The 23,551-nt window shown below is 42.7% G+C and overlaps 1 protein-coding gene across 1 annotated transcript in view; it reads right to left on the bottom strand.

Moving 5' to 3' along the window:
• The window catches only part of LOC311128588 (uncharacterized protein), a gene marked incomplete at both ends in the record, with an annotated part of 168,940 nt that overhangs the window by 22,442 nt on the left and 122,947 nt on the right, over positions 1–23,551 (bottom strand). Inside the window, 3 exons of the mRNA XM_084160775.1 lie at positions 525–728; positions 1,364–1,420; positions 14,363–14,590. Coding sequence (XP_084016901.1) covers positions 525–728; positions 1,364–1,420; positions 14,363–14,590 — 489 coding nt within the window. The remainder of the gene's footprint in view (positions 1–524; positions 729–1,363; positions 1,421–14,362; positions 14,591–23,551) is intronic.

The following is a 23,551-nucleotide window of genomic DNA, read 5'->3' as shown; positions in this document are numbered from 1 at the left end:
CACCAGCAAGCCAGTGACTCAGCCCCTGCAACAGGGTTAGAGGCAGAGAACCCCAGTGGAGAGGGGAACCGGCCTGGCAGAGACAGCAAGGGCTGTTCGTTGCTCCAGCCTTTCCGTTCACCTTCACACTCCTGGGCCAGACTACACTCAATCATATGACCTACTGAAGAGATAAGTCTTCAGTAAAGACTTAAAGGTTGAGACCGAGTCTGCGTCTCTCACATGGGTAGGCAGACTGTTCCATAAAAATGGAGAAAAAAACAGAGCCATGACTACATGGAACTCTATTCCACATCAAGTAACTCATGAGACTTAAAAAACTGATAAAACTACACCTTATGGAACAACGAGGACTGCAAAGAGACACACACGCACGCATACTAACACACTTCTTTTACACACATGTACATTTTTTATATTGTTGTGTGGTGATATTATACTGCCTTGGCAGTATAATACAAATACATATACAAATACCACCTTTTTAAATACGTAACAACTTCAGAGATTGGCTGGCACTCTACCTCCAGAGACGGAACTCCTTTGCTAATTGGCTGTGGGTATTCCATGAGGAGGCGTTCCTCATCCAGGAACTTCCCGTCTCGTCCGTTCATGGCGGGCTGGAAGAGGCCGTAGTTCAACACATCCTTCAGACTCTGGCTCAACGTGCACAGGATCCTCTGCTTGGCAACCCACACGGTCGCATTGGGGTTGAACCGCATACATTTCTGTGTGAGGGGTTTGGGTTGGGGTTGGGAATAGGGGTGTTGAAAGGGGTAGGGTTAGAGAGGGGGAAAGAGAGAATCATGGTAAAAAAAATGTGTCAAAGACTTTCAGTTGTAGGCCAAGAGCCTGGGCTTGAGCATTACCCATGCAAAACCGTCACCAACATTTCCTTTACAAACACTTACAAAAAATTACACATTGGCTTCCTTACCCTGTAAGCAGTCTATGGACAAGGTATGACAGCAATCCATGCTTTGGTTTAGTTCCCCTGGCACTGTTTCCACATGCTAAAATGTTAGCATTTGTGGCACAAATCCCATTCAAGTCATGGGACTGATCTTAGCATTTCTTACTCATCATGTCCAAATCACCCGAAAGTATCTACAATTGATTGTTAAGTTCAACAAAGTCACTTATAAATGATTTGAAAAAATGCTAATATCGTAACTTGAATTGGATTTGTGCCACAAATGCTAAAACGTTAGCATATGGAAACAGTGCCAGGGAAACTAAACCAAAGTATGGATTGCTGTCATACCTTGTCCATAGACTGCTTACAGGGTAAGGAAACCAATATCTTTTTTGTAATTTGGGTGAACTATCCCATTAAAAAAACATTGCCCATACAAACACTTACCCATACAAACACATTTCCCACATCTTCTCTAAGTGCCACACAGTGCCACAGCCTCAGCTATGGCGCGGGTACAGCATGACTCAGTCACACCACACCACCCCACTGACCCCCTCTCCTGCACCCAGCCAGATTACCTCCGAGCTGGACAAAAAAACAATACAGCAGCATCCGCCAGAACTGGCTGAATCAGAGAGGATTATGGGCCACGGGCCGTGGCATTCAGTGTTTGTGTGTGTGTGTGTGTGTTTACCTCCGGATCTGCTGCTCAGCTGGTGATAGTGGACCTGTGCCTGTGATAAAGACTGAGGCTGATGAACACTCTCTGAACTCTACCCATAATCCTCCCTGGCTGGCAGTGAGGAGGTGAGGAGGAGATGCAGGGATGGATGGAAGGATAGAGGTGTACAGGAACAGATGTCTGGCATCTGTCTGCGGAGAGATAATGGGCTGTTTCCGCCTGGCTGAGGACCATCCCAACAGTATAGTATGTTGCTTTGCTAGTACATCTCCCATCATGTTACATTATGCTCCAGCTTCATCATGAGTGCATCTCAGAACAGTAAATAGAAAGGTTAAGTTTCAGGAGAAACTTTATGAAGTGTGGTCCTGTGTGGCTCAGTTGGTAGAGCATGGTGCTTGCAATGCAAGGGTTGTGGGTTAGATTCCCACGAGAGACCAGTATGAAAATGTATGAACGCAGTACTGTAAGTCGCTCTGGATAAGAGTGTCTACTAAAATGTAAAAGAAATGTAATGAAATAGAACAGTGAAGTTTCAGGAGAAACTTTATGATTATAGTGAAGTAGCTATTTGAAAGCCTCTCTGACTGTGAAATGGGTTTGAAGTGCAACCCCAGCAGGGGTGGTATAGGGAAACAGAATAGAAGAGAAAGAAAAAACTGAGGCTGTTTGTCACTGGGGAATACATCAACATACATGTAATCCTCTCTTCAATTCAAAGGGCTTTATAGGGATGGGAAACATATGTTTACATTGCCAAAGCAAGTGAAATAGATAATTAACAAAAGTTTCAAAGGAATAGAGACAATTCAAATGTCATATTATGGCTATATACATTGTTGTAACGATGGGAAAAGGGAAAATAAATATGGGTTGTTTTTACAATGTTGTTTGTTCTTAACTGGTTGACTCTCTCTCTCTCTCTCTATCTCTCTCTGTCTCTCTCTCTCTGTCTCTCTCTCTCTGTCTCTCTCTCTCTGTCTCTCTCTCTCTGTCTCTCTCTCTCTCTCTCTCTCTCTCTCTCTCTCTCTCTCTCTCTCTCTCTCTCTCTCTCTCTCTCTCTCTCTCTCTCTCTCTCTCTCTCTCTCTCTCTCTCTCTCTCTCACACACACACACACACACACACACACACACACACACACAGCCCACTGATGTTACAACTACAGTCACCAAGCGGTACACTGAGCTAATGAAATCATAATGAGTATATGATGACTCAAAATGAATGAATTGTAATTCAACCTAATAAGTAATTTGAATATATAAGAGAGAGGAGGAACAGTTAATCCCAGTACTTTGATTTATTCAATACTATAGGGTAAACAAACACCTCATTTCAGAAGCTCTTATGTGGGTGGTCTTGTACTGTACTGCGTAATTTGTGTGTGTGTGTGTGTGTCTTGTACTGTGGGGAACGTGTTGAATAATTCAACCATGTTAGTTTTCCTAGTGGATTGTGTGACACATCATGTCATTAATCACCACAGCTGACCACTCAGCGGTGATGAATATGGAATTATGGCCATTAGCACATACATGTGTGATCACACATGAACACACACACAAGTGAACATACACGCACACAAACATACACACACACACACACACACACACATGCACGCATGTGCACGCTCGCGCGAGCACACACACACCTTTCCCTCTACGTTCTGTACTAAAGCCCAAGTTAATTACATCACAATTACATCAGGTTCAGATGTAGGTCAACACAAATTGACCCCAAACATTTCCACCCAATGTGCGGCCCACTCACCTCCTCTCTATACCTATCCCTAACCATAGGGAGTCATAACCATTCCATATTTCAACAACATGTTTCCCATTTATAGTACATACATGGAGTGAGCAGAGAGATAGAGAGAAATATAAAGAGGAGAGACAGAGGGAGAAAGGGAGACAAAGAAACAGTTAAGATTACAAAGAGAAAGAGAGACTAACAAAGAAAAAGTGAGAGATGGACATACTGTAAAAGCAAGAGAGAGTAGTGGAGGGACAGAAAAACTGTTGTTCATTGCAGCTGTTATCTCTCTCCCTCCCTCCCTCCCTCTCTCCCTCCAATAATGGCTTTATTGGCATGGGAAACATGTGTTTACATTGCCAAACCAAGTGAAATAAACAATAAACAAAAGTGAGAAGACACAAAACATTAACCAAAAAGTATTTGAATTAAACAGTAAATATTGCACTCAAAAAGGATATAAAAATATAAAGACATTCAAATATTGGTGGTATTTACAATGTTGTTTGTGTTCCACTGGTGTGCTGTGAATGCACACTGCAGTATTTTGCCTAACAGATATGGGAGTTTATCTATGTTTGATTTGTTTTCAAATTCTTTGTGTGTCTGTGTGATTTGTGGGAAATATGTATCTCTAATGTGGTCATACATTTGGCAGGAGGTTAGGAAGTGCAGCTCAGTTTCCACCTCATTTTGTGGCCAGTGGGCACATAGCCTGTCTTCTCTCGAGAGCCAGGTCTGCTGTGTGACCCTATCATGGATGACTAGCAGGTATAGTTCCAATTCAGCTCTGCGTACATTATTTGGGGTTTTGCGTTGTACACAAAGTATATTTTTGCAGGATTCTGCATTCAGTCTTAATTGGGTGTTTGTCCCATTTCGTGAATTATTGGTTGGTGAGTGGACCCCAGATCTCACAACCATAGAGGGCAATGGGTTATATAGCTGACTGAAGTATTTTTAGCCAGATCCTAATTGGGATGTCGAGTTTTATGTTTCTTTTGATGACGTAGGCTCTTCTTGCCTTGTCTCTTAGATCGTTCACTGTCTCCTGGAAGTTACCTGTGGTGTTTAGGTGTTTAGGCTAAGGTATGTATAGTTCTTTGTGTGCTCTAGGGCAACGGTGCCTTTTTTGGAACACCATTATTTTGGTCTTACTGAGATTAATGCTAGGGCCCAAGTCTGACAGAATCTGTGCAGAAGATATAGGTGCTGCCATAGCTGCGGGATGTAGGGCTGTTGAGCGTGCTGCAGCACCCCCTTAAAAATCAAAATAAAATAACAATATACAACAAAAGGAATAAAAAACAAACGTTTTTTTTTCACAAAAGTAGTGCACTGGGCCTTTACTATTATTAGCGAACCGATATAGACTACTGTATCGCGGACAAAAACATTTTTCAGCATCTCCGCCTTGGCAAAAAAGGTAGTTGTATAATTAAGAACAGTATCTTGCAAGATTCAATAGTTGAAATTGTAAGAGTTGTTGCCCTGTCTCTTTCTCTGCGGTTGTCATTCTAATGGAATACAAAAATAACAAAACCCTGTCCTCAAACATTTACATCAAAAGATGCAAAATTAGGTTTTGTCGAAAAAGCCAAGCTCGAGTTGACTTCCGGTCGGGCGATGTGAGAAGACGTGTTTGAGAGGTCCCCAATTAAACTTTAATTTTAACCGTTTTTTTTACACGCCGCTGTTAGTTCTTATGTGGATGTATCAGTTGGTTATATTATTTTAATCACTTTTCATGGTACCATGAGCAAGACCAACCCGAAGAGAACTTCTACGACGAATACATCGTCGAAGGCCGAACCAATTACTCGAACACAGAAAATGTCTGCCGCGGCCAGCCCTGCTGCAGAGTCGGAGGCCTTGTCTATGACCACGCTTGTAGCTGAGCTAGCTAAACAAAGAAGTAGCCTAAAAGAGGATATGGCTTCTCTCATCGGCACTTCACTGGCACCTCTCCAAACTTCCATTGATGCCTTTCGAGAAAGAGTCAACACGTTTGGGCGACGCCTCACTACACTAGAAGGTTTCTCCACTGATCAGTCTATAATTTTAATGGTAGGTTTATTTGAACAATGAGAGAAAGAATAACAACAAAAAAATCCAGAAAAACGCATGTCAAAAATGTTATAAATTTATTTGCATTTTAATGAGGGAAATAAGTATTTGACCCCCTCTCAATCAGAAAGATTTCTGGCTCCCAGGTGTCTTTTATACAGGTAACGAGCTGAGATTAGGAGCACACACTTAAAGGGAGTGCTCCTAATCTCAGCTTGTTACCTGTATAAAAGACACATGTCCACAGAAGCAATCAATCAATCAGATTACAAACTCTCCACCATGGCCAAGACCAAAGAGCTCTCCAAGGATGTCAGGGACAAGATTGTAGACCTACACAAGGCTGGAATGGACTACAAGACCATCGCCAAGCAGCTTGGTGAGAAGGTGACAATAATTGGTGCGAATATTCGCAAATGGAAGAAACACAAAAGAACTGTCAATCTCCCTCGGCCTGGGGCTCCATGCAAGATCTCACCTCGTGAAGTTGCAATGATCATGAGAACGGTGAGGAATCAGCCCAGAACTACACGGGAGGATCTTGTCAATGATCTCAAGGAAGCTGGGACCATAGTCACCAAGAAAACAATTGGTAACACACTACACCGTGAAGGACTGAAATCCTGCAGCGCCCGCAAGGTCCCCCTGCTCAAGAAAGCACATATACAGGGCCGTCTGAAGTTTGCCAATGAACATCTGAATGAAAGTGTTGTGGTCAGATGAGACCAAAATCAAGCTCTTTGGCATCAACTCAACTCGCCATGTTTGGAGGAGGAGGAATGCTGCCTATGACCCCAAGAACACCATCCCCACCGTCAAACATGGAGAAGTTGTCCTGTCCCCTTCTGCTAAGGGGACAGGACAACTTCACCGCATTAAAGGGACGATGGACAGGGCCATGTGCCGTCAAATCTTGGGTGAGAACCTCCTTCCCTCAGCCAGGGCATTGAAAATGGGTCGTGGATGGGTATTCCAGCATGACAATGACCCAAAACACACAGCCAAGGCAACAAAGGAGTGGCTCAAGAAGAAGCACATTAAGGTCCTGGAGTGGCCTAGCCAGTCTCCAGACCTTAATCCCATAGAAAATCTGTGGAGGGAGCTGAAGGTTCGAGTTGCCAAACGTCAGCCTCGAAACCTTAATGACTTGGAGAAGATCTGCAAAGAGGAGTGGGACAAAATCCCTCCTGAGATGTGTGCAAACCTGGTGGCCAACTACAAGAAACGTCTGACCTCTGTGATTGCCAACAAGGGTTTTGCCACCAAGTACTAAGTCATGTTTTGCAGAGGGGTCAAATAATTATTTCCCTCATTAAAATGCAAATCAATTCATAAAATTTTTGACATGCATTTTTCTGGATTTTTTTGTTGTTATTCTGTCTCTCACTGTTCAAATAAACCTACCATTAAAATTATAGACTGATCATGTCTTTGTCAGTGGGCAAACGTACAAAATCAGCAGGGGATCAAATACTTTTTTCCCTCACTGTACATCACAATCAAATTGGCTGGCTAGCAGGAGCTGGCACACTTGACTGTTTACTATCTGGTTGGCTAGCTAACGCCACTTTTTTTTAAATGTATTTTTACACGGCAACAAGATGAATGCTTAACTCCAGGAGTACTCAGGGATATCTTTATTACGTCTATACTTGGCTGAGAAGATTTCAGAAAACAGGAACATTGGGCTGACTTGCTAACATGGCTAGCTACGCACAACAAAAACCAGAGTGCTGAAGGACTGACTTGCTATTTGAATGTGGCGGTGAATTTAGCTAAGCACTTCTCCACCATTTCTAGCGGCTAGCTGCCTAAGATATAGCGTGACATTTGGACAACTACCTAGCTAGCTACATCTAGAATCAACTGAACAAAGACCTGTATCCATGTAAGTAATATTGGCGGCTGACTAGCTTAGCTGTTAATAGTAACACATGTTAAATATCCAACGTGAGTTTGTTTTTGTTTGAACTAACTTAAGCTGCCATTAGCTAGTCATTTAACGTTACCTCTCTAAAGATGATTTACTAATGCTACAATCTTAGGGTTTGACTCGGGTTACTTTCTTGTTTGCATTTGATTTAATGTGACTGTAATGCCTTTGTTTGTTTGATTGAGTGGGTTTTTGGATATATTTAGCTTTCGCCTCTACGGAGGTTCATGGACGTTGGAATATTTTGGCATTCGTGTTAGTTGGTTACGCTGCGCCTGAGTATCCTATTTTACTCCTTGTGGTTGTGGACACAGTTGTGCGGTGCGGCTGCAGGAGCGTGGCGTGGAGCGCGCCCCTAACACAACCCATGGGCGAAGTCTTGACTAACAGAAGCATTTTATTTGGCTATCTGCGTTTGTTAAAGCCAATGGAGGATGTAACTGATCGACTATTGAGTGACACTGTTAATATTTGAGTTTAAACAATTTTAAACTGGCATTGTTAATAATTGGGAGCCCTCTTGTGTAGGGTAAGTTAAGTGGCAGATGGTTAACCGGGAGTTTGACCCTATTTGGGGACGCCTGCAGTCCGCCCTAGAGGCGAGCATAGGACAGTGCTATTTTGTACTGGGTTAATTTTGTTGTGTTATTTTGAGGGTTTTATGTCAGGGGGGTGGGGGGACGTTGTTTGTCTTCATTAACCATTTGATTGTTACATATTCTACTTCAACAGTATTCTGTCTAACTATTCGGTACATGCTTTTTCTTTTGTCAGGATATGATTGGTGGTCTTATACATGTTTTTAATCTCTATTCCAGTTATAATTTTGTAATCTCAATTTTTAATGACTGACAATTCAGATATTGGGGTGGGAGTTGGGGTGTCAGCTATTAGGTTTACAAGCTGGAACGTCAAGACAATGAACGGCCCGGCTAAACGGGCTAGAGTATTTGCTCATCTTAAGAATTTAAAAACTGATATAGCATTCTTACAAGAAACACATCTGTGTACAGCAGATCATGGTAGACTCCGTAAAGCTTGGGTAGGACAAATATTCCATTCAAAATTCAATGCTAAGGCAAGGGGAACAGCAATACTTATTCATAAGAAAGTACAATTTACTGCTGCTGATATAATATCAGATCCACAGGGGCGCTTTGTTATGGTATCTGGTTCTCTCTTTCACACCTCTGTTTTGCTTGTAAATGTGTATGCTCCCAATTGGGATGTTGAGTTTATTAACAAACTTATTTCTTTGCTGCCCAATCTCAACTCACACTATTTAATCTTTGGAGGCAACTTGAATTGTGTGATCCACCCACTCTTGGACCGCTCAAACCCTAGATCATTATCTCCCTCAAAAATGTCCAGCACTTTGTCTGCATTTATGAGCCAGGCGGTATGTGTCGATCCATGGAGATTCCTTTTTCCCAATAACAAATAATTTTCTTTATTGTCACATGTGCACCACTCCTATTCTAGAATAGACTACTCTCTCTTAAATCTTTACTTTCAAACAATTCATTCTGCACCATTCTATCGAATGCAATTGATGTCTTTATTGAGACAACTAAAACAGAATCGATCTCTCCATCTACACTTTGGGAAACACTTAAAGTTGTTCTTAGAGGGGAAATACTTTCCTATTCCTCTCTTCTCAATAAACAATGGAAAATTAAACAAAAACAGCTGATCGACGCAATTCTGGAATTAGACCAACAATACTCTGCCTCTCCATCACCAGAACTTTACAAAGAAAGGCTGAGTCTTCAATCTCAGTACAATTTACTATCCACAGATAAGGCTGAGCAGCAGCTACTCCGCGCACGCGGTTATGTTTACGAACATGGAGAAAAGGCTGGTCGGCTTCTTGCTCATCAACTCAAATGCAAACTGGATTCAGCTTTCAGGCTGTGGCAGAGGAATGGCCTTACTAAGTTTAATGATCTTTATATTGATGGCACCTTTGCCAATTTCGAAGACCTCGCTATCAAATTTAATCTACCCCATTCAAGTTTATTTCGGTATTTCCAAATCCTCCAGTTTTTCCACACTCAAAGCCCAACCTTTCCAATTCTATCACCCGGATCGGGTCTGGATGCCCTTTGAAAACACATTTTTAACTAAATGGACTCATATCCCGTATTTTTGAGATAATCATGTCCCTTGATAAACCGTCACTCAATAAATCTGATCTGAATGGGAAAGGGAACTTGGTGGAGAGATCTCTGATTAAGTCTGGAATGCTACCGTACTTAGGGTAAATGGAAGCTCGTCTTGTGCCCAGCTTAGCCTTATACAGTTTAAGGCACTTCACCGTATCCATTTCAGTAAGGCCAGATTGTCCAAATTCTACCCAAATATTGATGGTACATGTGACAGGTGTAAAGGCTCCTTGGGGGACTTGACCCACATGTTCTGGGCCTGTCCCTGTCTGGCAGATTATTGGTCCACTATATTTAAAACCCTTTCTGAAGCATTTGATATAAAGTTGCAGCCTAGTGCAGAAATGGCTATTTTTGAAGTACCAAACAACAATCCTTCTCTGACCAATTGACAGCTGGATGCCATTGCCTTAGCCTCCCTGTTAGCCCGCAGAAGGTTTTTATTGGATTGGAAATCTATCAATCCACCCTGGCGCAAAGATCTGATGCTGTTCCTAAAATTAGAAAAGTATATAATCCGAGGGTCAACCAACTCATTCTATTCCACCTGGGACCCGATGATATCCTATTTTGAACAGCTCCAAACACTTCCTCCAGTTAAGTACTCTTGGCCCCACCCCCACCCCTTGAGATTACTGCTATAGGCCTATAAAATCACCTAATCACCTGAAATTGTTAGGCTATTACATTTTTGCTTGTATTGAAGTAACATTGGTGTATACTTTTGTTTTGTTTTCTGACATGGGGGGGGGGGGAGGATATGCGAAATTATGGGCAAAGGCACAAAACAGCCACATTAAATTAAATATTTGTTTTGATCAAATAACATGGAAAACAACCACTTTTTGTGCAATATTAATTTACCATACTTACAAATCACTTAATGTAAATGTACATCATTGTATTGTACATATAGTGCATTCGGGAAGTATTGATGGATGGGGAGTTCGCTGGACAGCTATTTTCAGGTATCTCCAGAGATGTTCGATTGGGTTCAAGTCCGGGCTCTGGCTGGGCCACTCAAAGACAATCAGAGACTTGTCCCGAAGCAACTCCTGCATTGTCTTGGCTGTGTGCTTAGGGTCATTGTCCTGTTGGAAGGTGAACCTTCGGAACTCTGGAGCTCTGTCAGAGTGACCATCAGGTTCTTGATCACCTCCCTGACAAAGGCCCTTCTCCCCTGATTGCTCAGTTTGGCAAAGCGGCCAGCTCTAGGAAGAGTCTTGGTGATTCCAAACTTCTTCCATTTAAGAATGATGGAAGAAACTGTGTTCTTGGGGACCTTCAATGCTGCAGAAATGTTTTGGTACCCTTCCCCAGATCTGTGCCTCGACACAATCCTGTCTCGGAGCTCTTGGATTTTGCACTGTCAACTGTGGGACCTTATATAGACAGGTGTGTGCCTTTCCAAATCATGGCCAATCAATTGAATTTACCACAGGTGGACTCCAATCAAGTTGTAGAAAGATCTCAAGGATGAGCAATGGAAACAGGATTCACCTGAGCTCAATTTCGAGTCTCATAGCAAAGGGTCTGAATACTTATGTAAATAAGGTATTTCTGGTTTTTATTTGTAATTAATTGGCAAAAATTTATACAAACCTGTTTTCGCTTTGTCTTTAAGGGGTATTGTGTGTAGATTGCTGAGAAAAATGTTTTATTGAATCAATTTTAGAATAAGGCTGTAACGCAACACAATGTGGAAAAAGTCAATATTTTCTGAAGGCACTGTATGCATGGATGTGTAGGTTAAGAATTTGTTGTTGGCATGTCATGCCTAAGTTTGCTAGTCTTGCCAATAAAAAAATAATTAAAGTAGTTGGCAATATCAATGGGTTTTGTGATGAATGAGCCATCTGATTCAATGAATGATGGGGCCGAGTTCGCCTTTTTGCTCAAAATTTTATTTAAGGTGCTCCAAAGCTTTTTATTAGTATTCTTTATATTCTTTATCTTTGTTTCATATCACATTTTCTTATTTTCCTTCAGTTTAGTCACATGAGTTCTCAATTTACAGTACGTTTGCCAATCGGTTGTGCAGCCAGAATTATTTGCCATTCATTTTGCCTTATCCCTCTCAACCAGACCAATGCCTCTTTTGGGTAAATCCATTTGAATTCAATTACTTTTTGACAGCACACCTTTTGATTTGAACGAAACCGTCCATACATATTTGCCCATTGTAGAAGTGCTCAGAAAGTTATTTTTTGAACCTGAATGCCAAAACATTCAAGAGATAAAGGTGCTCAACGTTGACCTATTTTGCAAACCCCGCAATACCATAAGACATCCATGTCTTCATGACTGGAAAAGACAAATGGTTGAGACTGATATAATTTAAAAGCTTACAAATAGGGTTGTCAAACTATCTTCATATTAATTTTTTCATGTCCATTTTTTTTTCTTTAACGTCAATTATCTAAAAACGGGCAAAATGTGCATATGTTGTAGCTTAAACCCTATTTGACATCATTTGAGGTTGTTGTGTTGTGCGCACCATCAGTTGAGACACAACATGCTTTTGAAAACAAGGGTGGGTGTCAGGTTTTGGCTGATAAATGTACTAAAATGACATCCACCCTGTATTCAAGAGCATGTTGTGTCTCAACCAATGGCGGGCACAACACAAAAACCTCAGATGATGTGAAGTAGGGTCTAAGCTACAACATATGCGAATATTTAAAAATCTAAGTTTACTTATTTTTAGATAATTGACGTTAAATGTTTAAAAAATCGTAACTTTTTTTTTTTAAAGACAATAGTTTGACAACCCTGTTGGTAAGCTTTTAAATGATATCAAACTCAACAGTTTATATTTTCCAGTGATGAAAAATTGGTAAACTTTGAGCACCTTTATCTCCTGAAGTTTTGGGCATTCAGGTCCAAAAAGTCAATTCCGACCACTTCTTACATGTATGGATTATGTTTTTTTTTATCAAAAGGGAAGCTGTCAAAAAGAGATTGCATTCAAATCGAATTCAAAAGCAGCAAATACAGTACACAATAAGGATTTAGTGACACAATTACATAAATCAAAAGTGGGAGCACAAGAAACACAAAAATACAAAAACACAACTATAATTAAGCAGACAATAAGCAGAACTGGTTTCAAATGCTATTTGAAATCTTTAAAATACTTTTAGCGTTTGCTTTATCTTGCCTGGAGTGACAGATGGGCAGGGTTTATAGTTTTGCAGCTATTCTATTGGCTCTGTCACGATCGTTTAAGGATTGGTTGAACCAAGGCGCAGTGTGATAAGCGTACATTTTATTAGAGTACTGAACACACGACAAAACAACAAACAAACGAAACGTGAAGTCTTAAGGTTACACCAAACAAACCTATACAGAACAAGATCCCACAAACTAACTGGTGCCAACAGGCTGCCTAAGTATGGTCCCCAATCAGAGACAACGAGCTACAGCTGCCTCTGATTGGGAACCACCCTGGCCAACATAGATCTAAACGATCTAGAACTAAACATAGAAAAACACAACATAACACGGAGTATACACACCCTGACTCAACAAATCAATGTCCCCTGAGTCAGGGCGTGACAGTACCCCCCCCCCCCCCAAAGGTGCAGACTCCGACCGCGCCACAAAAACATAACAGGGTAGGGGCCGGGTGGGCATTCCGCCTCGGAGGCGGATCCGGCTCCGGGCGTGACCACCACTTTCTCTCCACCTCCCTGTTGCGCCCCTGGTCTGGTCTGGACCTCGGCGCGCTGCTTCCCCTCTCCTTCCTCCCACGACGTACCAAGTCCTGTCTGGACCCTGGTGTGGGAGACCCCGAACCTGGAGAGGGGCTGACGTCTGGGTCTGGACTGGCACCGCTGACTAGAGCTGGACCCGACGACGGTGGATCGAACTGCACAGGCTCCGGACTGGAGCCGCTGACCGGAGCTGGACTGGGCACCGGTGGAGCGGACTTCTCTGGCTCCGGAGTGGAGCGGCTGACCGGAGCTGGACTGGACCCCAGTTGAGCGGATTGCTCTGGCTCCGGAGTGGATCCGCTGACTGGAGTTGGACCGGACCCCGGTGGAGCGGATTGCTCTGGCTCCGGAGTGGAGCAGCTGACCGGTGCCGGACCAGGCACCGGTGGAACAGGCACGGGCCGTGCCGGACTGGACACACGCACCACTGGCTTGGTGCGGGGAGCAGGAACGGGCTGGACCGGGCTGACGACGCGCACCAGAGACAGGATTGCGTCAAACCACAGGTCTGGGGAAGTATACCAAAACACCTCCGCAGCATTGAAGCTCAAGTATTTGAAATTATTCCAAATAGTATTTGAACCCAGGTCTGGTAATAAGAGAGGAATGCATGTACCCATTCATTTGCGAGATACACACTCCCCACTGCCTTATTTTTTCTATTACGAAACGAGGGTTAATAGAAGCTTCCCCTAGAGGGAAAAGTCTATACATCAACGCCCACACAACGCCCACAGATCGGTCACACAGTGTGTGTTCTCCGACAGGCGAAAGGATGCAACACAGCCAGGTTAATAAATGTCCAGAGCTGGCTTAAATCAAAGGCATTATACCAAAGGGAAATGAGAGAAAAAGAAAGGATGTTAACAAGTGTAATCTAAGACTTCATCATTTGAACTTCTTTTGCAAGCCAGACATTAAATCCTATGAGTTAGTCTATAAGTCTAGGATGAAACAGTTCTATCCTTTAAAAAAAATAAAATGGGTGTAAAAAAGCCCTCCAAAGGTAACCCATAAATTGGCACATCAAACAATAGGGTCTTTCTGACTCATACAAACATACAACTCCTTTGCACGTTCCTGAGTAAACCTAGGCAAGCATACACACACACACACACACTCACTGTCTGCTGCAGGTCGGGGATGAGGATGCGGACGACCAGGGAGTGAGTGTGTATGTCGTCCATGCGTCTGGGGGCCGGCTCGGCGGTGGCTCTTATGGTCTCATAGATAGTCTCCTCACGGGAGCTGTCGGAGGCGGAGTCCTCGGAGTAGTCAGAACAACTCTGGGCCATCTCATCCTCACTGGACGTGGGACTCCTGGGCATAGTCAGTAGGCCGGACGAATTCAGCTATGGAGGAGTAAAAAACGATGAGTAAACAACTTAGAAAAAACTACTTTGAGACGAATCCTAAATTCCACTTGTCAAATGTTCACTTCCTCTCTCTCCCATTGACATCAATGCATGGCTAAGTGAAAATCCGACGTTAGAATTCGCCCCTTGTAGAAGATAAGCTCTAATAATGCTCTATGTAGCCATATAGTCATGTTCACGATGTGCTTATAATAAAATAAAATACAATTACCGTGAAATGCTTACTTACAAGCCCTTAACCAACAATGCGTTCAAGAAATAGAGTTAACAAAATAAAGTCAAAAATAAAATAAAAAGTAACACAATAAAATAACAATAACGAGGCTATATACAGGGTGTACCGGTACCGAGTCAATGTACAGGTTATAAATGTGCAATGTATGTATGTATGTACTTAATGTACAGAGAATAGAGATACTGTAGACTGGGCTGATTGTACTTTTCTCTCACTTTAAAGTGGTCTAGTACAAATATGATTCAGCCAGTCAAGATTCAGATTCAGGGCAGTTCTCTCAATATTAGGCTACTGGGCAGATTGTACAATTCTCTCAGGTCAAAGTGGCCTACTAACAAAAATTACTTGACATACCTAAACAATGGCTAGTCAACCTTTCAGAAAATGACCGTAGTAAGATTATACAATACATTACATTTGATTTTACAGTACAGGCAAGCAACATACAAAGACATCAGATGTCTCATTCAACATGGCACTGTAGGTTAAAAAAGCAATGAACTAAGAAAGTATGTCTCTATCCTGTCAATAAATGCTTTTTGACACTTGCGGGGCACAATTGTTATCTGTGCCATAAGGATTGATGTGAGGGCATTAGGCTGTGTTTAGACAGGCAACCCAATTGCGATCTTTTTTCCACTATTTGGTATTTTGACCAATCACATCAGATCTTTTCACATCAGATCTTTATCAGAGCTGATCTGATTGGTCAAAAGACCAATTAGTGGAAAGAAATATCAGAATTGGGCTAGCTATCCAAACACAGGAGTGACACACTCCTCATCAACCCTCCACATTTCTCTTCCGTTTCTCATTTCAGTGAAATAGGAGACAAATGCTTAGCCCTGATCGAGGAATCTCTTCTCTCTTCACTCTCAAAACCAATAAAACATTGCTGAAACATTGTCTGACGGTTGTATGGATGGAATCAGACAGGTAAACATACTCTTTCCATGGGCAACATCTGTGACATCCAAGACGTTCATCCATCATTATGATGACTTCAAATATTTAAATGTTTGTTGATATTGTCCAGATGTGGAACGCTATCAAATACATTGGTACAATATGGCTTTAGGCACCAGAGCTTGATAGCTGGCATTTTGAGATGACCATTTAGTTTTCTGTCTTTGTATTGCACTTCACCAAAGAGGGTTGTGGCTAGATGGAGTAGAGCTATGGACCAGAAGTTGCATGTTCGAGTCGCGCCGTGGACAATTGTAGCATTTTATCTTACCCTACCCCTTTTCCTAACCTTAACCTAATTATCCTAACCTGCTACATTAATTATCCTAACCTGCTACATTAGTTCTCATTACCTGCTACGTAAAGTCACCTCTGTCCATAGCTGCAGTCCAAAACCCACAAAGAGGGATCTTTCTACCATTTTCTTTCTCACTCACTCCCTCTCTCTCTCTTTTGCTTTCTCTCTAGCCACGACACAGATCCCATATGACTTAGATGGGCAGGAAATATGCGGGCAATTAGTGACACATTTTTCTCTACTGCTCAATGGTTTAGCACAAACACTGTCTCGTACACACAGTCACACAGTTCTAGGTATCCAGGAAATGAACCAGTCTGGCCTAATACTCCACTCAGTGTAACCACTCCTTTGACCATATGGTCATTATATAATAATATAATAATAAGCCTTTTAGCAGACGCTTTTATCCAAAGCGACTTACAGTCATATGTGCATACATTTTTACATATGGGTGGTCCCGGGGATCGAACCCACTACCCTGGCGTTACAAGCGCCATGCTCTACCAATTGAGCTACAGAGGACCACCATTATATTACAGCTTATCCCATTAACCTTAATAAAACAAATGACACAGTCACTCACTCACTCACACACACACACTCACATACTGATTAATTAGACAGTTAAGACGTCAAACGCATTACAATAATCACCAGAGAAAATAGAAAATAACAATGAATTTATCATTCCTGATCTCCAATGGTAATCAGCACTCATTGTTTAAACATCGGCTAAAAAATTAAACAAATAAATCGTAAAGCCCTTCATTTAAGTCTTCTCATCTCGTGACGCAGAAAGGAAGATAATTAATCATACAATTAGCATGTGAACGTTAATACTGTGTAGTGGAAACTAGCTTTTGGAGGTGATCTAAAAGCTCAGTGTCATTGAGTTCCTCTTGTAGAGTACTTATTTGGCAATGACGAGAGTTCTAATGTAGTATCGACTGAATTAAATCAGTTTCAAGAGACTGCATTGCGATCAATTTGAGCTTTTCTAGGTCCAATTGACCTGATTCTGGATCAGTAGCCTGTAACTGTTAGCTATCTCCATTTCAGGACATGATTCAATATATAATATAATATAATACTGGGTGGCAGGTAGCCTAGTGGTTAATAGCATTGGGCCAGCAACCGAAAGGTTGCTGGTACGAGTCCCTGAGCCAACTAGGCTAAAAACCTGTCAATGTGCCCTTGAGCAAGGCATTTAACCATACTTGCTACTGTAAGTCACACTTTAACCATGTGTTATTGGTGTGGAGGTAAAGGAGATTTAAAAATGTACAACAGACACATACTGTTGTACAAGTCTCTTTGGCCAGACAAGCCCAGTCTCCTATGAGCCGGAGGTTCCCTCACTGTGTGTCCCTGTTACAGATGGTGTTACTATAGTGACCAGATGCTTGTCAATAACACAGCATACATGAACAAGTAAACACAAGTCAATGTAGGGTAATATGACTGTGTTGTTGAATGATGACTTGTACAACGATGGATCATTACAAGTAGTATAATCACCCGATGGCTAGTACATTAGTCTGGTCCCAGATCTGTTTGTGCTGTCTTGCAAACTCCTTTATGGTAATCTATTTTATGTGTATAACAATGGCCATTATGAGATTAAGTAAAACAAAACTCAATGTTTCTTTGGGAGGGAAAAAAAAACTCACATATCACCTACATTATAGGTGTTTGAAAGCCCAAGGAGAAAGAGCAACGTTTTGCTAACCTTCAAAAATCTTTCCTCTCGGGGGGTTGCTAGAGGCGCAATGTGCGACTGACGTGTATTCCGTTTGCTCTAGCTGTATTCTTTTAATGTATGTGAATTTTACAGTAAAACCATATTTATTTTCAAATATTACTTTGGTGATCCCTTTCTGAAGTACCCAAGACTACTTTATTTCCAAATGTTAGCATGACGACGAAACATACTGTAAGACCAAAAACCTGACCTTGAGAAAAGTCAGCCTACAAGGCCCAGTTTCATCACCGCCCTCTCCTGAGTCTGACAGCCAGGAGACTCGCGCCTTGCCTTGGGATGCAGCTCTACCTGGGGGCGATGAAATGAACGTTCTCGAGGCCATCAAGTTACTACGCTTGGAGATAGTTGAAATGAAAACAGATATAGTTGCTACAATTGAGGCCGGAAATCAAGAGGTTTCTGAAACATTCAAAGCTGATTGAACTACTCTTAGAAACAAAACAATGCCTGTTATCGCATCGCTCAAAACAACAGAGTCCTCCCCCATTCCGAATGCTGCGCTGGAGACCCCCGCTAATTACCTCTCTGGAGGCCGACGTGAAATGTCTGACTGCGGATCTGAAAAAGGTGCAGGAGAGCTGTGTAAACTTAGAGTAAGTTGAGTCAGCGCAAATGCCTCGAGCCATGGATTTTGTCTCCGGACTGCTGAAGGATGTTCTCGCCATGTACACTACCAGTCAAAAGTTTGGACACACATACTCATTCAAGGGTTTTTCTTTATTTCTACTATGTTTTACAGTGAAGACATCAAAACTATGAAATAACACATACAGTGGGGGAAAAAGTATTTAGTCAGCCACCAATTGTGCAAGTTCTCCCACTTAAAAAGATGAGAGAGGCCTGTAATTTTCATCATAGGTACACGTCAACTATGACAGACAAAATGAGAAAAAAATATCCAGAAAATCACATTATAGGATTTGTAATGAATTTTTTTGCAAATTATGGTGGAAAATAAGTATTTGGTCAATAACAAAAGTTTCTCAATACTTTGTTATATACCCTTTGATGGCAATGACACAGGTCAAACATTTTCTGTAAGTCTTCACAAGGTTTTCACACACTGTTGCTGGTATTTTGGCCCATTCCTCCATGCAGATCTCCTCTAGAGCAGTGATGTTTTGGGGCTGTCGCTGGGCAACACGGACTTTCAACTCCCTCCAAAGATTTTCTATGGGGTTGAGATCTGCAGACTGGCTAGGCCACTCCAGGACCTTGAAATGCTTCTTACGAAGCCACTCCTTCGTTGCCCGGGCGGTGTGTTTGGGATCATTGTCATGCTGAAAGACCCAGCAACGTTTCATCTTCAATGCCCTTGCTGATGGAAGGAGGTTTTCACTCAAAATCTCACGATACATGGCCCCATTCATTCTTTCCTTTACACGGATCAGTCGTCCTGGTCCCTTTGCAGAAAAACAGCCCCAAAGCATGATGTTTCCACCCTCATGCTTCCCAGTAGGTATGGTGTTCTTTGGATGCAACTCAGCATTCTTTGTCCTCCAAACACGACGAGTTGAGTTTTTACCAAAAAGTTATATTTTGGTTTCATCTGACCATATGACATTCTCCCAATCCTCTTCTGGATCATCCAAATGCACTCTAGCAAACTTCAGACGGGCCTGGACATGTACTGGCTTAAGCAGGGGGACACGTCTGGCACTGCAGGATTTGAGTCCCTGGCGGCGTAGTGTGTTACTGATGGTAGGCTTTGTTACTTTGGTCCCAGCTCTCTGCAGGTCATTCACAAGGTCCCCCCGTGTGGTTCTGGGATTTTTGCTCACCGTTCTTGTGATCATTTTGACCCCTTGGGGTGAGATCTTGCGTGGAGCCCCAGATCGAGGGAGATTATCAGTGGTCTTGTATGTCTTCCATTTCCTAATAATTGCTCCCACAGTTGATTTCTTCAAACCAAGCTGCTTACCTATTGCAGATTCAGTCTTCCCAGCCTGGTGCAGGTCTACAATTTTCTTTCTGGTGTCCTTTGACAGCTCTTTGGTCTTGGCCATAGTGGAGTTTGGAGTGTGACTGTTTGAGGTTGTGGACAGGTGTCTTTTATACTGATAACAAGTTCAAACAGGTGCCATTAATACAGGTAACGAGTGGAGGACAGAGGAGCCTCTTAAAGAAGAAGTTACAGGTCTGTGAGAGCCAGAAATCTTGCTTGTTTGTAGGTGACCAAATACTTATTTTCCACCATAATTTGCAAATAAATTCATAAAAAATCCTACAATGTGATTTTCTGGATTTTTTTTCCTCAATTTGTCTGTCATAGTTGACGTGTACCTATGATGAAAATTACAGGCCTCTCTCACCTTTTTATGTGGAGAACTTGCATAATTGGTGGCTGACTAAATACTTTTTTTCCCCACTGTAACCATGTATCTTCAAAGGTATTATCTAAGTGCGATTCAGAGATAGCAATAGATTACATTCATATAATGACTATCAAGTCATTGATTTCATGAACATTGTTTCTTAGGCTACATATGTTAATGTCGGCTATTTTTAGCACTTTTCTGGGATGCTTGTTGTTTTTATTGCTTTATTGGGAAGCGTATCAGAAGTAGACATGCTCATGTCATTTATGTTTGAGCTGATAGTGCAGCACACAGTGGACTTCCTACTAGTGCACACCGCCTCAGTGCTAACATTATAACTCTTGTTCATAGGCACATGATTACTGTATACAATAGCTGTAGGATCAACAGAGGCATTCAGGGCAGAGTCAGAAGTGTTAGGCCTACTGCTGCTAGGTAGCTCTCTCTCTGCTCTCCCCCTCCCCTCTGTCTGTCCTTGATTGCAGGAGTGAAGTCTGGTGTGCGGGAGTCAGGGTTCCAGCTGCAGCTCATTCACCATAATCACCTCAGCCTTTAAGACCCGGTCAAACTTGCCACTCATCGTCAGATCAGAGTCAAGATGACCATGTTAGTCTCGCTGTCGACTCAACCTGTTTGTTTTCGCTCTTTGTGTTTTTGGCCTGTTCTATTTACTTTTCTCCTGTGCCACAGATTATTGGAACCTGACTCCTGCCTCCGCTTCACTCCTGCCACCACCATCCTGCTTTCCACTACCGGACCTCCCTTTTGGACTCACCACGGACACTAGGACATTACGGTACCACACCTGCCCTGACCTGGATCTGTTACCCTCCCTGTAACCTGGACTTGCTCTTCCCCTATTATTGGAAACCTGGACTAATTGAACATTGTAAATAAACCTGTTAAACCTTCTCTGGCTTGGTGTTGTTGTCTGCATTTGGGTTCAAATCCAGTTAAATCATGACAGTATGATCTGACCAACATGAACCCAGCAGACAGTAGCTCGGATACCACCCCAGAGTGCACTCAAATTTGGACTGCCATAGCCAATCAGGGCATTTTACTTGGCCAACATGATACCCTGTTTAAGACTATTGCTGAGAACAGTCAGGTGCTGCTTAATCAGGTTCAATTACTCACCAATCAAGTGTCTGCCCTTACTACCCAAGTTAATAATGCACCCCTCGGGCATGGCATACAAACTGCTCCTTCTCCTGCTCCACCTGTTTTTCCTACCCCTTCAGCCCAGATAAGAGAGCCTTTTGTTCCTGCTCCAGAGCGCTATGACGGGAACATGGGAACCTGTGGTGATTTTTTGACTCAATGCTCGTTAGTGTTTGAACAACAGCCCCTCACCTACGCCTCAGAAAGAGCCCGTATTGCCTACCTTATCAACTCTACTAGCGGTTCCGCTCGTGCCTGGGGATCAGCGGTCTGGGAGAGTCAGTCGGACATTTGCAACGCTTACGTTGCCTTCACCACTGAGATGAGGAAGGTTTTTGACCACCCCGTACGGGGCAAGGAGGCTGCGAAACGGTTGTTTTCTCTTCGGCAGGGGGCTCGCAGTGTGGCGGAGATGGCAGTGGAGTTTCGGACTTTAGCGGCAGTGAGTGGTTGGAATGACGAGGCATTACAAGGAGTGTTCATCAATGCTTTGTCTGAGACTTTAAAAGATGAATTGGTGTCATATGATGAATCGCCTACGCTGGATAATCTTATTTCAGTCACCATCAGGTTGGATAATCGGATTCGGGAGCGCCGCCGGGAGAGGAGTGTTAGTTCCAAGCAACCTGTCTGTCGTCAACAAACTCCTCCCCGCATCTTCCCTACGGAGAAAGCTGTGTCTTCCCGAGTCGATACGAGGAGCACTGAACCCGAAGCCATGGAGGTGGGTCGTGCACGGTTGTCCTCAGAGGAGCGTGCACGTCGTATTCAGGCTCGGGTCTGCCTGTATTGTGGAGAAGCTGGTCATTTCGTTCCTTCCTGCCCAGTTCGTCCGGGAAAAGGGCCGGCTCATCATTATTGGGAGAAGTTTTGGTGAGCCGAGCAGCGGATTCTTCCTCTTCTCCCCGCATTCTGCTCCATTTGGGTTCAAATCCAGTTAAATCATGACAAGAAGTGTAAAACTGCTTTACAAATACATCACAAAGTTAGTTTAGTTTATTATAAATGTTATTTATTCAACTAATACTTTATGTGTTGAATACAGTCGTGGTCAAAAGTTTTGAGAATGACACAAATACTAATTTTCACAAAGTCTGCTTCCTCAGTTTTGATGATGGCAATTTGCATATACTCCAGAAAGTCATGAGTGATCAGATTAATTGCAGTTAATTGCAAAATCCCTATTTGCCATGAAAATGAACTTAATCCCAAAAAAACTTTTCCACTGCATTTCAGCCCTGCCACAAAAGGACCAGCTGCCATCATGTCAGTGATTATCTCGTTAACACAGGTGACAGTGTTGACGAGGACAAGGCTGGAGATCACTCTGTCATGCTGATTGAGTTAGAATAACAGACTGGAAGCTTTAAAAGGAGGGTGGTGCTTGAAATCATTGTTCTTCCTCTGTTAACCATGGTTACCTGCAAGGAAACATGTGCCGTCATCATTGTTTTGCACAAAAAGGGCTTCACAGGCAAGGATATTGCTGCTAGTAAGATTGCACCTAAATCAACCATTTATCGGATCATCAAGAACTTCAAGGAGAGAGGTTCAATTGTTGTAAAGGCGTCAGGGTGCCCAAGAAAGTCCAGGAAGCGCCAGGACCGTCTCCTAAAGTTGATTCAGCTGCGGGATCGGGGCACCACCAGTGCAGAGCTTGCTCACGAATGGCATCAGGCAGGTGTGAGTGCATCTGCCCGCACATTGAGGTGAAGACTTTTGGAGGATGGCCTGGTGTCAAGAAGGGCAGCAAAGAAGCCACTTCTCTCCAGGAAAAACATCAGGGACAGACTGATATTCTGCAAAAGGTACAGGGATTAGACTGTTGAGGACTGGGGTAAAGTCATTTTCTCTGATGAATCCCCTTTCCGATTGTTTGGGGCATCCGGAAAACACTGAGCGCTACCATCAGTCCTGTGTCATGCCAACAGTAAAGCATCCTGAGACCATTCATGTGTGGGGTTGCTTCTCAGCCAAGGGAGTGGGCTCACTCACAATTTTGCCTAAGAACACAGCCATGAATAAAGAATGGTACCAACACATCCTCCAAGAGCAACTTCTCCCAACCATCCAAGAACAGTTTGGTGATGAACAATGCCTTTTCCAGCATGTCATAACCATGTAATGGTCAATGGTTTACTCTAGATAGTTTTTCCCTTGCCACAACCAAAGAGTAACCACAGAGTGACCA

This window comes from Coregonus lavaretus (assembly GCF_964263955.1).
Source record: "Coregonus lavaretus genome assembly, chromosome: 4".
NCBI classification, from domain to species: Eukaryota; Metazoa; Chordata; class Actinopteri; order Salmoniformes; family Salmonidae; genus Coregonus; species Coregonus lavaretus.
Note: the sequence above shows the minus strand (reverse complement) of the source record. Positions and strands in the feature narration are given on the sequence as shown.